Source organism: Varroa jacobsoni, unplaced genomic scaffold (genome assembly GCF_002532875.2).
Source record: "Varroa jacobsoni isolate VJ856 unplaced genomic scaffold, vjacob_1.0 scaffold_356, whole genome shotgun sequence".
NCBI classification, from domain to species: domain Eukaryota; kingdom Metazoa; phylum Arthropoda; class Arachnida; order Mesostigmata; family Varroidae; genus Varroa; species Varroa jacobsoni.
The window spans coordinates 40,728-56,851 of record NW_019213258.1 but is presented as its reverse complement, the minus strand read 5'-3'; the positions used below and the strand labels follow the sequence as shown (position 1 = coordinate 56,851).

At 40.3% G+C, this 16,124-nt stretch overlaps 1 protein-coding gene across 1 annotated transcript in view; it reads right to left on the bottom strand.

Annotated features, from left to right (window-relative positions):
* LOC111259664 (protein turtle homolog B) overlaps positions 1-16,124 on the bottom strand; it is a 38,276-nt gene extending 22,152 nt beyond the window's left edge. Inside the window, exon 1 of the mRNA XM_022831833.2 lies at positions 15,296-16,124. Within this exon, the coding sequence (XP_022687568.1) occupies positions 15,296-15,431 (136 nt within the window). The 5' untranslated portion in view covers positions 15,432-16,124. The remainder of the gene's footprint in view (positions 1-15,295) is intronic.

Genomic DNA, 16,124 nt, shown 5'->3' with positions numbered 1-16,124 from the left:
CGTACGTAATTTTTTTGCATGTGTCGAGAGGGTTATTTTTGAAAAATATGTTTATTTAATATAACTGTTAGTTTCGTTACCAAAGCCTATAGGCCAATGTAAAAACGTTTTTATTTTTATTTTTGAACGCCTTTAGACAGTCCGCGTTGTCATAGCTCCTAACTTAAGGACGCTTCATACACAGTACGAAGGAGGATGCAAACTTGAGGTATTAGAGAGCCGTTAGTCCGTGTTAAGAAACATACTCACATGCTCGAATAGCCAGCCCTGCACTAATTTGATCGTCATGTGAGTAAAGTAATGCAGGTCTGGCTAATGCGCCAACTTGCTGAAAGGTGTATGGCCTACTATGGGACACAGTAAGCATCAAAAATTATATCACCGTTTTTAAAACTACCTACCAAACTTTATTACTAACCAACATGCTTTGTCGAAATACAGTAGCACGATGTGCCTTCGTCAAAGACGACACTTATAGCATGAACGCTGGCTAAAAATTAAACGTAGGATAGGGTCACATTCTAAGTCGTGGGAGCTGTTTCCGCCAATCGATTTTTGCATCGACAATTAATCTGTTTTTTGGCGTTTTGAAAGAACTACCAAACAAGTTCTCTCAAGAGTCATTGAAAGATCTAATGGCATTAACAAAATCTTCGCCAAAACTGCTCGCGTCTGACTTCAATAATATAGCGTTTGTACGTGAGGTGTAAGTTGACTAACAGCGAGTTTAAAGATATCAACTTGAGCAACCAAGGCGTACATCGACAATCAGAAATCATCAAAAATGTTATTTTATATTTATTGAATTAGCCGTAGAATCCCAAGGAAAGTTTCGAGTCGTGTCCCTTTCGTTCTAGCGAATATGAGCCTGCGTTCATTTCGTTAGCAGTCCCCTCGTTAGTAGTAACAGGAAAGACTGCCCATTTCGGCTAATCGAGAACGCCGGCTGAACGGTGTGTCCACGTCAAAGACAGCGGACAACAACCAATATTCACGCAGATTCCCAAAATTTCTCGCTTCTATTCCTTACGGTTTTGTTTTAGAAAAATTAGCCTTCTTTTAGTGTCAAGGTTGGTGGAAAGATGCGCGCCTACCACGACAAACTGCTTGTCAAGATTTATTGCTATTTATACCGAAGGCTCTATATACAATGTAATTATGCTTACTACAAACAAAAGACCATTTGCTTTTCTGATTAACTCCTTGGCCGTTATCAATCATTTCTCGAATACGTTTGTACCATGCGACTTGATAGCTTGCGCAATGCTTTTTGTCGTCTCGTGTGAACGGAGGATCTCAATACAGCGGTCCTGTAATATACTGGAATCCTTCTAATATACTGGAATATATCCAAGCTCTTCGAAGTCTACTCAACAAGAGGGCCATTTGTCCACAAAGGGCTTACAACGAACATCTCAAGAGTGGCTTCCTCCTGGCACCATGCTAAACGGGACTACTTGATATTGGTTTATGTGCTAGTAAACTCCTATCTTAATGAAAAGATACCACTGTACCAGTGACGCCTAAGAGTGAACCACGCCATCATCATGGCAGAAAATCACGAAAAGCTTTTGCTATAGATTGTTTTCTGGCCTGCTGGCTAGGAGGCTGAACATCTATTTAACGAGCGAGCGTGCCATCCAAGCCAAACAATATAGCTTCTGGAAAAAAACTCTCCATCGAAACGGTGCGCAAAACTCTGATGCCTGAAGTCAAGATAACGTCCGCCGCGCAATCCGTCTTACCGATATACGGGTTGAGCAAATTCAAAGCGCAGCAAGTTCCAGCCCGGCTCCACGCGGCAATCAGAGAGCTGAGACTAACGGTAAATCTGATCAATCAGATGGAGGGGATGAAGTTCGGAACGAAACGAACGCGAGCGGCCACTGACACTTCGTACTTCGTCGGATCAAATCCCAATAATGTTAACCAGGTTTGGCCGCCTGAGTGACTAAATCGTCTTACCGTTGACTGTTTTCAACCGCTCCCGGTATGTTCGACTTCAACTTAGTTCCTATAGTGAAATAGGGCATACGCGTTATTGAAAACGATCGCTCAATAGAGAATTTTAAATCGTGTCGAAGTCTCGTTTTCAACAGAGGAATGGCTTTATCGAATTCGAAGAATCCTACTCTACGGGGGGAGGAACTTTTACGCGAGAAAAAAATTTCATAAATAGCATGCTGCTCGTTGTCCTTTTATTTCATTCATTCTGGCCGATTACCCAAATTCAGATTTTGTAAACGTAACTAGACCTGTATAATCCATATAGCACGAAGAACTTATATTTATCCTAATCATGTGATATTAAGCTGATATATGTATGCACTCTTCCACTACTACCAGCAGAAGTAAATAGATAAATTTGATTGGAATAGAATATTATTGGTAACTTGATTGTTTGCATCAGCGTCTGCATAGCGGACGAACGTGACCTCCAACCCAACGTGCGTTCTACTATTTTTTAGCTTCTGCCTTTGATTACGCATTAAACAATAGTTAGGAAAACGTATGCTAACGTGAACTTTCTACAGTTATCCTTGTATGACGTTGCCCCCACATAAACATATTCTTCAGTCAGTCCGATTGGCCACCTTATTCATCAAACGACACATATTACTATGTACGTGAGAATAGTTCTACTACAGGCGCCATTGGTGCCGATAATGTAAATCTCGCCTATTTTTAGCATTGACTCATAAGCGGTGCATAAATTAGGCTCAACAAAGAATTTCCTTCAAATAATATAGCTACCAGGGTCCCATAAAAGGACCCGGTGCACAATGCACGTAGTCGTTAGCGGTCGACCATCTATGAACCATAACATAGGTCCATTATACTTTAAAAGATCAAATTCGGTAGCGGTTTTTCGTTTCGTTATTCATGTCTACGTACGTAATGCGGTCAGTACGTGCAGTCTGTAGTCCCAAGTTGTCAGTCTATGACAGGGTGTACATTGGTCGAAATTAAATTGGTCCACGTGTGTAGATCGATTGTCTATTAACTTTTAGAAATGCATTTAAAGAAGAAAATAATAAACGAAGCATTTCCGTGATTAACTTTAGTTAACAATCCATTAGGGAAGTTTGATTTTTGCAAAAAACTGCGAAGCATTTTTTGAGTAGGATAAGAGCTGTTGCGTCGTACCCGGGCGACCCACTTATACGCATGCGTTACCACAACAACGATTCATTAGTAGATCATCGAGGAATCCGCTAAACAATAGAAGCGATATAATAATTCAGCATCTATCATGCTGTATATTGAATTACTGTTACAGCAGATTGAATTACAGGCCGTTGTGTTATGTACGACGTTTATACGTATGAACCGCATAATGGCTGGCCAAATGGTCCAATTGCACGATATGTGGCGAGTTATGGCACAAAAACAAGAGCATGTATATAAGAAAAATGTGTCTTGAATCGCACATCCCTTTTTGTGTATAGCAATAAAAGCAAGGACAAACGAGAGTCCATCTCTATTGGCGTAATGTTTATAAATTTTCTTTTTTCTTGGGGCTTTTTTGTTGCTGGGAGATTTTTACGTTTGATTCCATGATAGACCCAGACCCATTACCCGTTATGCATAGCTATATTCTATTTAAAAGCGTAGAAGTATAATCTGGTTAAAGAAAGCAGAATATCGCCCCGTTGGGAATCACTCTTAAGACAGAGCTCGTTGCCCTCGGAAAATTAACACAAGCAGTGTACGTCTGTGTAGAATCCCCGCTTTGGATCACCTTACTGTGGTGTACTATTTATATGTTCATGTCACAAGCTACATACCTACTGTTGTTTCATAGAGTTATACCTTCAAATGAGGACAACTGTCTCGTCGGTAAAACTTGAGAATTCCTTCCGTTGTTGGCACCTAACGAAGGCAGAAGCTGGCACCATCTCGTTGAGGAATTATGTGCAGGGTGGCGCGTCTAAAGTAGGACGTTTCAAAGTGTTTGGTACTAGACCAAATCTAAACAAAAACAGATATTTCAATGAATTTTTTACTTTGCTAGAAGTCTCGTTTGTTGTGGTCATATGCATACGGCCTCCATCCACCGCGATGGCAGCCTCAGCTCGGGATATACGACACTAATCTGTCATTTTCAAAACTTATTTTTGAAATTGTAATTGTAACGGTACATCAAGCAATACCTGTAGGCGCCAAAGTATTGCTTACATAGGCGATATACAAAACGCCAACAGGATTAAATCTCAGGCTGATAGTAGGCCAAAGGTCCCAAAGAAGCAAGAGCTCGAAAAGTTCAAGATGTGCAAAAAGGCGCACATACGTAATCGTTGGAGATTATCTGGACGACTCAACAGTTAGTTGATACTTTCCTCGTTAAAACGACTATTAATTTGTGTATCAAAGTGTAGGTGTTTTAAAAACCTGCTAAGGATTTTTCGTTATACATGATAAAAGTTTTTTTTCAGATTTTTCGAAACGGGGGGGGGGGGGGTATGCAAAAAGGGAACGTTTAATATTGGCGGAGATTTTTTGGCACGGGCAAATTTAGATAATAATTGATCTTTTCCCCGAAATCCGGTGTTGCTCATAGTAACAAGTCTATTATTTCGTTCTAGAGAGAACTGATTTTCGCCTGGTGTCAGGAGTGGCGGATGAACGCATGCCGGGGTCCTTCTAATTTGAAGGCACTTCATATAGCCTTCCTGTTGACAAATTAAAAAGCATCATGTTGGGATTTACATGGTTGCGGTAAGTAGACAGAGAGCTCGAGATGATCTGATAAATAATTATGACTTTTTAATGCAACCCTGACTACAAACGCTGACGGCACATATAAAAAAAAAAAAACAAAAGAGTTCATTCTTTTTTTGTCCGTCCGATATCGCCTTAGCATCACGCTACTTACTATACAATATCATAGCAAGGCCCATGGAACACATCGACTTCATGTCGCTTCAACAATTTCCACAAGACGTGATGGAAAATCACAAAGATGACTTCATTTCTCTTATAAAACAACTGACAGTCTTATAAATTGTACGGATTCGACTATCGAATTGGGAATGGTTCATTTCATATGTCGATAGTAACGACCAATGACCATCTTACAAGTATAAAATGATCTTGTTTATTTTATCCCTGAGGATCTAATAACACATTTAGATCAAACGATAGAGCGAGAAAGCTGTTTCGCAACGTTTCATTATAATAAAATTCACCCTTGTAAAATTCTGGCTACAATTTGTTTCTAGCATTAATAATAACTAAGCTACGAGAGATCCTTTCTCTCGCAACTAATCAAATCCGGAAAAAAAAAATAGAGATTTTTGTGATACTTGAAGTTACCGAATTGTCCTTGAATCTCGTTCATAGCATAATAATAGTAGTTTTTACTAAGAACGTTGCGATCGTCGTATCACCAATGTTGAGCAGAAGCAAGCCAGCCAGCCAGGGAATCTACTAACTTCTTAATTGTTAATAAAACGTCGCTGTTTCAACCAGGCGCATTAGAAACGAACGAAAACAAAACATCTTGCGTAACGTGCAGCCTTCGAGTTGCACCACCACTACCACAGAAGTCCTGGATCCATGCAATCTTACGCACGACATTAGTTCTCTGTGGCTAGTTCTAGTCCCCATATTTAGTCTTTCCTAAAAGGTCTTTCCATTCTAAGCAGACTTATTTGCAACAAAGCGACCAGATTAACCGTACATAGTAGTGTTACATAGTATACGTTGGTGTAATAAGCCAAAGAGTAGATCTAAAACAGAACCTAAATAAAGGCATCTTATGAAAAAGTACAGCCCATTTGAGACGTAAACAGAAAGATACATGCGGTCAGAAAATGACTGAAGGCACCCAAACAACTACAGTATTATCTATTATGTAGCGCTATATATGTGTGCCACAGCTGACTAGATCACTACGCCGACGTAACAACGTTTTGGAACAATTGAGAGATTTTTTCAAGATCTGAAAAAAAAAATAGGATCTTTACCAGACTTTACGAAATGGGCTAAGCTATATTTGTTAAGGGTTTTTTTTTTTATCAATTGTACGCTTATCGCTATATTGCGTGACAATCACGTACATCTTCGTTAGTAGCACAATATTTGTCAAGATATTGAATATAGTTAAAAACACCTTTGTGTGCACAAAATGGAATGTGTGGCACATAAAACAAGCATTATGTAACATATACTATATGACGTAAAGCAGATGTGCGGTGAAGGTAAACGTATTTGCACAACCTCAGTGCAGAGCGACTATTTACACACCCAATTTTTCGCATGGTTTTTAGGGCCCATGGCAAAGTGGCCACAAACATCATTGTCTCTTAGCTCAAAGCAATGATTTGTGAAGTCCACTTTCACGGTTCCAGCATTTTACTTCTCAAATAACGACCATGTGTGAAGCAGATAAACCTAGTAGTGCCCCAGCGAACATCTCCAACACTATTTTTGTGCGCCTTTGAGCAGAGACTTGTTTTTCATGAGATACGGTACTGGAAATTATGGACTTGTACTAAACATCCCTAGTTTTTATTACAAAACATCAAAAAATCGTACTTACAAGTTTTGCCCTAGTAGGGATCCATACTGATCAAGACCCAACGTACGCGCTTGTATGGTGAGGTCCCAGATGGGAACAACACATTATGTATTTTGTAGCCGAGATCAGGCGCCCCATTTTCCAATAAGACATTATTTTTTAATAAAATAACTCTAAGTACACTGACGCCCCGTATCATCAGATCTTGAAATCCAGAGGACAATAGATCTTCAGGTCATCCATATATTCTAACTATTTGACTTCAAGCTTACCTATTGTACTATATATATATATATATATACACCTATATGCTTATATATTAATGCTAAATTTACATATATAGAAAAGGGTTAATGCTGGAAAGGGTTAATAAAGGATACTAAAAAGAACAGATAGCGGGAAATGCAAAACGTTTGTAACCTTTACACGAAATGATCTTGCAACTAAGTAGACTAGAGGCCACCGTAAAATGGTTGGCTGGATGGTCAGGTCAATCAGTTTTTATGTGGGATTCCGTAGTCAGAAGCGTTCCTTTTAAAAAACTGAACGCAGGGCTATCATTTATAGCTGTTTGTGACCCTGTGCCAGTTCCAACAGGTGCGTGCTCCAATAGAGCGATGCGCAACGAAACAATTCTAATAGAAGTCAGGAAGTTTACCTTTAAGAAAAGACAGACGTATCACACAGTAGTAGGACGGTAGTTAGCTTCGCTGAACAAAGGCGTAACAACGCTTTGGCCAAAGATGTTCAGTACAACACCATCTTGATGAAATCGGGCAAAAATGAGGTGTTTTTTGTAAGATAGAATGTTTTTCTAAACTTGCCTTAAATTGAGACAGTAGCTTACAGATATGAAACTGAGGAATATCGATCGGTGTGTCGAGAAACCGCGTTCGTTGGCGATTGCAGAGGTTACTAATGTTACTTGATAGTATTGAGACGGTCGGCGAATAATCTGGGCAAAATGGTCGGCCAGTTTGTTGAAATCGACGATGATAGGGATCAGGGTGATTCACATAACTTTAGTCAATAGTGAGCGCGTTGCAAGAACAAAGAAGGGTCGCGGAAATCAAGCTTCGATTCCCTCAGAACCATAAGTGTAAACAACAGTTTTTTCTTTCTACTTTTCCAAATGGAGCGGTCGGACGGCATGGAGAAGACTCCATAAGGTTGTTTGGGTAAGTGATAAACATTTAGACTTGAGATATTAGGGTCTAACTCAGGAGTGAACTAATCTATTAAGAATAGACAACATTCCATAAACCTTTCGTACATGTTATCTACATTATCACAAACGTCAAACAAGGTCTTTCAGTTGACTTCGTTCGAATGTATCACGATAGGCTTACATTTATTTATGGTCTGTGGTTTTGGAGCAGTACATCGAAAATGTTGCTTTATTATCCGGGTTGTCGATAAGTTCCGAAACTAAAAAATCTGAAATAGGCTGTTGCAAAAACAACCATTGACAAATAGTATGCGTCTTTTAATGACGAAGTCAAAGGGTGCTCTTATATTCCGGTCAATTCGGGACGAGTTGAAATCATCGAGTTTAATTAAAGGGGGCATTGACGTTACAGATAGCAAAAGCGAAGAACCATGTTAGCAGAGAAAATAGATGTTCCAAAATGAAATGAGTGTATTTTTTTACTTCTGTAAGGAATACTTTGTATATATATCTAAGTCGGTCAGTACGAAATTATACAGGCCAACAAAGCGCCATGTTGTATACAGTATTGATTCCTTGGATCCATGGTAGCATTTGACGAGGAAATCAACTATGGGTTAAAAAATTCAGCATGCCTATTTCGAAGTCAAAAAATTTGCAATTAGGAAAACCCTACACGAGAGTGAATAATATTCCAGGTTGTAGTGGAAACTGAATTATCGTTAAAGTTTACGAATGTAAAATGCACTTAAAGCAACAAAGCTAAACTAGCAAGTGCCTGATCAAGAATCAAAACCGATGACGCTTGCCTTTCTTTGCTCCCATGTTAAAATAATAATCCATGTCTGTTTTTAACTTATGATGAAAATGGATCTTCTACGATAATCACAGATGATCATCACGGGATGAATATAACTGGACGAGGAAGCATCATCTTAAAGCAAATGGACAGCTGTATATTGTTACTAGTGTTGTCTATTTGATCATTTAGTGCAGCTGATATTAATTCAATAAAACTGATTCGTCGGCAAAAATTGTGCTTGATGACAATTGAAGCAGATGAAGAGTAAACAACACATTGAATAGCTTCTACTATAATAGACTTATTCTTCTCGCACGGATCTTACAATTGTTCTGACAGAGATGTGACAGCAATAATCAGAGACTTTCTATCACTTCCATAGTGATCAGATCTTGTTCCTCTAGAGAGCCGTTGTTTTACAAATCCCGGTAGTTTTTCAATAGAAATTTTTCAATGCTATCGGAATTATTTTTCGGAACTTCGTGGACGTCTCCAGGTTTCTGCAGCCGTGGAACAGATCACCAAGCAAATAGCGTACACGCATTATAGTGATTAGAAAATCACGTTACTGCAGCTTTCAGAAAGTCACGTTTTAATAGGTTGGCATAACTTTTGAAATACTTTGCATACGTTCGTCAAAGTCTATTCTAAATCGTTAAAGGAGAGCAGGCGCTGTTTGTAAGTAAAGCGGTAGACGGCTCGATAGCATCGGGGTTGACTTGGGTAGCGAACTTCTTGCCTTCACTGAAGGCCATTCTATTTAGTGGGTCTGACAGCTTTTATAGCCTCTTTCATCAAGAAAACAGCTGCTGTTGTGAAGAATAGGCGAACGATAGGAAACACTGGTTGTAGTAGTGATGGCAGAAATCCAAACTACAATTGCGAAGTATCTCATCTCCTGACACCCAACCCTAAAAGTACCCAGACCCAAATCGAAAAAAAAACAGGTCAATGTGCCCTATAGAAGATTAGGACGGGCTTAATCAAGGAGTGGGGGAATATCTTTGTTGCTGCGTATATCGTGGTACTTTGAGAATAGTCTATGGCCTTTTTCGAACGGCGACTTGCAAGCCGCCGACACCTAGACCCAGCGCGTGACAACACGGCTGCTTCTACAGTACGTCTTTCTGTCCGTACGTTCTTTTTCGTCTCTCTTTCCTTAACTAGCATAATAACATTTAAAATCTATCTACGGCCAGATGCCTGTGTCATCAGCAGTTGTCGACTTCTCCCGAACGCACGCTGTGCGGTATTTAGATTGCAGGCTACTCAGTTTAACTGCGCGTGTTCTCCCAGGCTAATAACTATAGGACAGCAATGAAAGTATTCAGCCTTGATCTCTCTGATCGTGGCTGTGGGCCTTCTGGTCTATAGCTGTGCTTTGTTTCCCTGTCCTTACTAATGATAACATCGTCCTAGTTGCACAAAATCAAACTGTGTGACTGTATTACAACAGAATGTTTTCCATTTCGATATACTCACATTATATATATATATATATATATATAGATATTCTTAATCGTGAAAAAGGACAACTTATATTCTTTAAGGAAATCTTCCTATGTTGAGGAAATAACTACATTTGACACGCTTAAGCTCGCATACTGAGAGTAGCTCCCCTAATACAATGCTTAACGGCAGTACCACGTGAAACCCAAATGATTTTTATCATCACTATGATTAAGTTGACAGCTCAAATCGAATAATACGCATGAGCTAGTGTTCGTCTGTAGGAGTCGTAAATTGAATTTCACCGTACTGTTTAAAAGTTTAAGTTTAATATATCATGAGTTTCATCGAATATGGTAAAAGATTTCTTAAAAATACAACTAATTACCTACTTTAACAATAGTTGAATACTATTATTAAATTACTAAAAATGCATACTATTACCTATTACCAGCCAGCCGATTACAGGTATGAGGATGGGCTACTGATCTAACAAGTAGTAAAGGCCTCAAGAATAACGGAACGCGAGGTTTAGCCACTTGTATAGGTGTTGGCCTGAATGGACGCAAAAAAGGCAACTCTCATAGCATTGAACAAACATCGATTACTAATTAGAATGTCACAATGTAAATCTAAGTTGAGGCTAAGAACTACTATCTGACTCTGTTATTTTTCTAGCTAAGTCCGGGAAACGCCGAAGGTATATCCCTTGTGTTTCCTTGTGCTTTACAACAAAATAAAATGTATGTTTTTTAGATAAATAAACGAGTTGAGATTTGAAGTAACTATTCTGGTATTGCTCATGTACCAAGTTGGATATGCTCTTGATATGTCTTCAATGGCTACGCCTGTGACAAGGAGATCCAATTAATTCCACCGAGATACGCCTGAGCTTATAGACGCTGACTGCCCTGTAAGAATTTCCTTTCGTGCAACTTCTTCGTCACGCGTTCTCTGCCTTTCGCTTCGCGTCTTACGTTCTTTATTTCGCTACAAGACTAAAGGTACGAGCAGAGTCCGTACTGTTGTCGCACCCCCTGGAATACCATCTTGACCTGGCAACCAAAGCGTAATAAGAGATCATACGCTTGCGGCGGCTCCTCTTACTTTCACTTTTCAAGGGTGGCCAATGGCTATAACGTCAGCCAGCTTAATTCAGCCTAGTTCGGCTTAGTCCAGTCGAGCGTACTGATACTCTGTAGCGCTCTTGCATTGACGTACGATCCACAGTCATTCATTGCGCAGAGTCGTTTCAGATGAGACTTTCATTGAGTAATTTATGGATTCAACCTATGCTTTGCGATACAATAATAAGGATCGATTTTACTCGACAACGATAAAGGTTTCCAGAGTATCTTTGCTGGCCAGAAGGTACATCGGTCCTCCCTTTTTACTTTCCCTTATTTCTAACATGTGTCAAAGTATGTTACATGAGCAAAATAGTTAGTGCCTCATGCGAATGATGTAAAAGCATTACGACTGGAAAAACCAAGAACGTGTTTTTGGTTGTTGAGCTTCTTATTAGCGAATCACCCCTTAGATTACGGTCTCGTAGGGTAGTGTGCATCCTACAAAGATTTCGAGATGCTGAGGCATCTTTTACTAATATAATAGACATATGACCTATGATAAAGGCGAATCACCCATCGTTAGTGCTGCAGGAACAGTCAATGACCTTTCTTACAACTTACCCCGAACGGCTACTGGCCTATCGTTGTGTCGACTACAACGTCAAGCGATTACTATTTCTGCTCTGATTGTCTGCAATCCTCTGTGCATCGGAGGAGAATCGGACCATCCGATTAAGTATTTCTGACTAACAACACGTTAGTCTTTCTTGTAACCTTTTAACTGCCTCATGCTCACAGTCTGGGACAGAGCTGTGGCACCTGCAATAGACTCTGCAGCCGCACATTAATGAACCCGGTGAAAAGACCAATGCTAAAAAAAAATAGGAAAACAGTCGTAATAGTACTTTGAGCAATTTTCCTTTTTCTTTTTGCCCTCCTTCCATTTCTCCTAGCTACACTAAAGTATGTTCTTTTAAGATGAAGATTATCGTCGCATGGCTTAGAGGCAATAGTAGCTATGGCACTGGTGGCAGCAAGTAACGATCTTCTATTGCTAGGATTTGTCCAAGATTGCTACTTCACCTGTTTCGTCTATGTCAATGACGCTCGCGCACAATGTTCACCGTTGTTCAACCTTCTTCCCCATCGCGACCAGCTTCACAGTCCTTCCTTGTTGTACGACTGCAAAGTGAGTCCATTTAGACTGGAAGAGGTGAAACGGAGGGTAGAACGCAAAAGGCACAAGCGCGGCTACGAAGTGTGGCAGAGCTGTTACCTTAGACGGGACTGGAAGAACGGTAGATGGCGGCAATGCAAGACTGGGGAGAAAAGCGCTAAAAAGAAGCATAGTAAACGACATCAATAATGTTATTTATTTCTACAGACGCCGAGGTAATCTTCTATGACCTCATAGTAAACATGACGTACTTGTGGGCGTTTCGTCAGGCTTGCATTATAATCGCGGGCGGTGCATTTATGCACCGAAACAGAAGAGTAAAATAAGGCGAGCAAAATTCTACCGTTTATACTACATTGGATGTCGACAAGGCTGTGTGTGGTCGGCGGTGAGCGGTTGTTTGTGGGAACGCCTGCTACAAGAATAGACTGTCTCTGTGTGTCTATAATACAAGCGTACAAGTATGTCCCGTGACAAGCAACGTAGACCGGGGGGTTTCAGCCTCGTGCTCACTTATTCATATATATACTGTGCGTATTCCCTTTGCCGGACAAGTTCATAGCACATAGCACGCACATAGGGCTACTATACATACAGAAACGCTTAGTTTAGTGTTAAACAAATGTCTCATTTCGTTGTAGGTACAAACGGCACATACGTGCAAACGCTACTTGTTAGTATGCATATCTCGTGTTGTTGCACAGCTGTGAATCTCCATGCGCACGAAGTAAATGCACGTTGTCCAAAGGCCGTGTAAAATGAGAACAACAACGAAAAGACAAGTCATTTTGGGCGTTTCAGGTCCGAACAGCCAGACATTGAGTTAAATTAACTTTAAATCTTCACAACCCGATCGTTAACTGGCGTTTGGCCCTAGACTGGAGATAGTATAAGGTAGACGAGGCCGTATCTATTTGGCCTCTGGCCCATTCGTGTGTGACATAAAGCTCCAATTCCCTTTAGCTGGGGTCTAGTATAACGGAACGGAGCGGCCCAGGAGCTAATGAGCCGACGAATGGTGGCTACTTAATAAGGAAGGCCCAACTAGCTACTGTTGATCCAAGGGTACAAGCAACAATGCTGCCTATATCCGTTCTAGACTCGGCCTCATAATTAACTTCAGGTTGCACTGGCTCATTTCCACACCTGTGCTGTCTGCATTGTCAACTCTATCACCCGTGTATGCCGTAAAATAGGACAGAAAAATAGGAGGCTGTATAAAGCCCGTAGCCACAAGGAGAGACGTTGTTACAAGAAGAACACGTTTATGTTGCAGGTTGTTGAAAAACCCGGTTTATCATTGTGAAATCGGCGTCGGGCCAAGGCAGTATATTCTGTACGCTAACGTATGGATCACATTAGTGAATGCTCTAGCTGATATCAATTATTTGAAAAATTAATTAGATTTTCTTAGAAATGTATAAACCGGTTGCATCGAGAGTTTAACAAACGCATGAACAGCTAAAAAGTTCATCGTGAGAGAACCGCCGCCAATGACTCCTCCATATTTGATAGATATGAAATATACTCAATTATAATTGTTCCACCTTGAAAAGTTCCAACTACTGCCATCTTATTACACTGGGGCAGAATTCGAATTAAAGCCAAAATTGACTTCAATTAGTATCTTCCGCGTCAAGTGATAGTTTTACTATTTCGTTTGCAGATAGAGCTGGGTTTTGGGGACGGGCACCGTTAGTAAATCTTCACGAATGATTGCCATATTTAAACATTGTAAAAAACACTTCTCTGTCTTGCGAGCTCTTGCTCCTGCTCTTTGGCGTACTAAACATAAGCTGACGGAGGTATTCGTATAGCTGAATGATATAGCACGTGCGGAAAGTGGATGCTTTGAAGCCCTGCTCAAGAGATGGGCTTCGCCTAGTTTACAGGCTTTTGTGGGCATTTCGTCGAATGAGCTATCTATCTGAGAAAAAGTATTGCGTAGTATCATGCTATTGTTCTACTTGCCATGCTATGTATTAGTACAGCTGAGGAGAATCACCAGTTTAGAGTAGCATTAAAACCAGCAAAAGTTATCATTTCTGAATTGGAAGACGGCAGCACTATATTTTTTGACAGTACTTTTTATTTTTTGGGCATTTTACATAAAATCGTATCTAAACAGTATCCGTCTTTTTGGGAGCCGGAGCGGCATGCAATAGAAATATCACTCGAAGGTGCTTGTCCGGCCAGAAGTTCCTAAATAGTCTATGGTAAATGAATGTTTTTCGTATTTTAGCTTTATTCGAAGGTGTTCTATTTGCATCTGGCAGATTTGCATCGTTCAAGCATACTTGGAAGCCCTTGGGTAACAATATTTGCTCAAATGGTGATCGATTGTGTGGTGAAGTGGCCGTGACAAGACTGCTGTTATTATAGATTTAGCCAATATGACGAATGGGAAACGCGTTTATGCTGAGAATGAATCATTTCCATATGTAATATTTAATGTTTTTGCAACGATATGATAATGATGGAAGGAAGCTTGTTACACGTATGTTGAAATATACAGCTGAATAACTCGACTTCTCTCATATATATATATATATATGAAGACCTTTGACTGTAACGGAACCACGCTGGGTTCTACAGCGGTAAGCGCCAGATAGTAGAGCAACGAGCCGATGTATTTTTATTTGTATTAGTTCGTGTATTCTATAATGACAGATCTAATCTCAGTTGCTTTCCGTAGTACTATAAAGTAATGTTACTTTACACAGGGTGATCGGTTTATCGTGATCGCGCCATGAAGGAGGCTATAACTACTCGTTTTTTAATGGTTAATAACGTGATTTTTTGGTAGGCGTATTTTGAAGTGCCACTAATAAGAAGTTACCTTTGGGTGGCATGAAATTTATAAGGTTTACAAGAGACTGTATATCTGATCCAACTTTTGTAACTTTAATTGATTCGTATCTAGGTAACACTGGAAAGGAAAACAACAACGTATTTCGTAAATTGCGCCTACAACTAGTATAGAAAATATAAGATTACTTGCAGGGCACAAGGTAGCATTTAGCCATACCCAGAAATCAATTAAACGTTTAGCAAGTAGTAGTCTAAGATGGAGTTTACCTATTTTGCGTTGTGTAAATACACCTACCATCCTCTGTGTCATCAAGATGGTCATCGTCAAAGACGGACGGTGAAAGAAGACGCCCTGAAGCGAAAAGCTGACAGCCTGTCAAAAGGACGCCACAGATCAGCAGATGCTGCTGCCGAAGATGAACTAGCGGCATCGCTACCTCGAAGACCTTGAGGCGTCAAACACTGCGAGAGTCACCGTGTTAACTGGGTATCCTCGTAGAGTGCGTGAAGGTCACATCTGAAAGAAGTTGTAGCACTAAGGGTACAAGCTAACGCCAATAAGAGTGACATCCTCACATCTGAGTCAGAAGCTAGCAACAATAATCCACCTTGACGATGGGCAGTCGAATAGGTATCCTTGCGGGAGCACACTGCCGCTACGCTAAATAATGTATCAACTTTACACAAGGAAATTTAAACACTTCTCTTTCGCGGATACTGGCTGTTCTGGGCCGTCTCTTCCTCTCTCCTAGCTCTCGCGCTCACTTTGTTTAGCAACAGCAACAAAAACGCAAACAACATAAACAGTAATCACTTCACTCAATCAAGTCACTTTGTTTACATTTACATTACAATAATGAGGAAACCAATTGTCATGTTGCCGTGTGTTTCACACACTCATTTAATTAACTATAGTCGATCATGTCACAAAACAGATGTTCACGCCGTTCGACACTAAAAACAATCGATCGCTTTTTTCGCGCTCTCCAAATGCTGGACCTCGATGACCCGATGTATTTCGCTACGAAGTAGTCGGACAGAGTATGTACAGAAAGCGATGACTTTAATTGTGATGCGTTGGCATCACAAAGTAGCCAACGTGCAACAGCGCCTTCTGCGGTTTG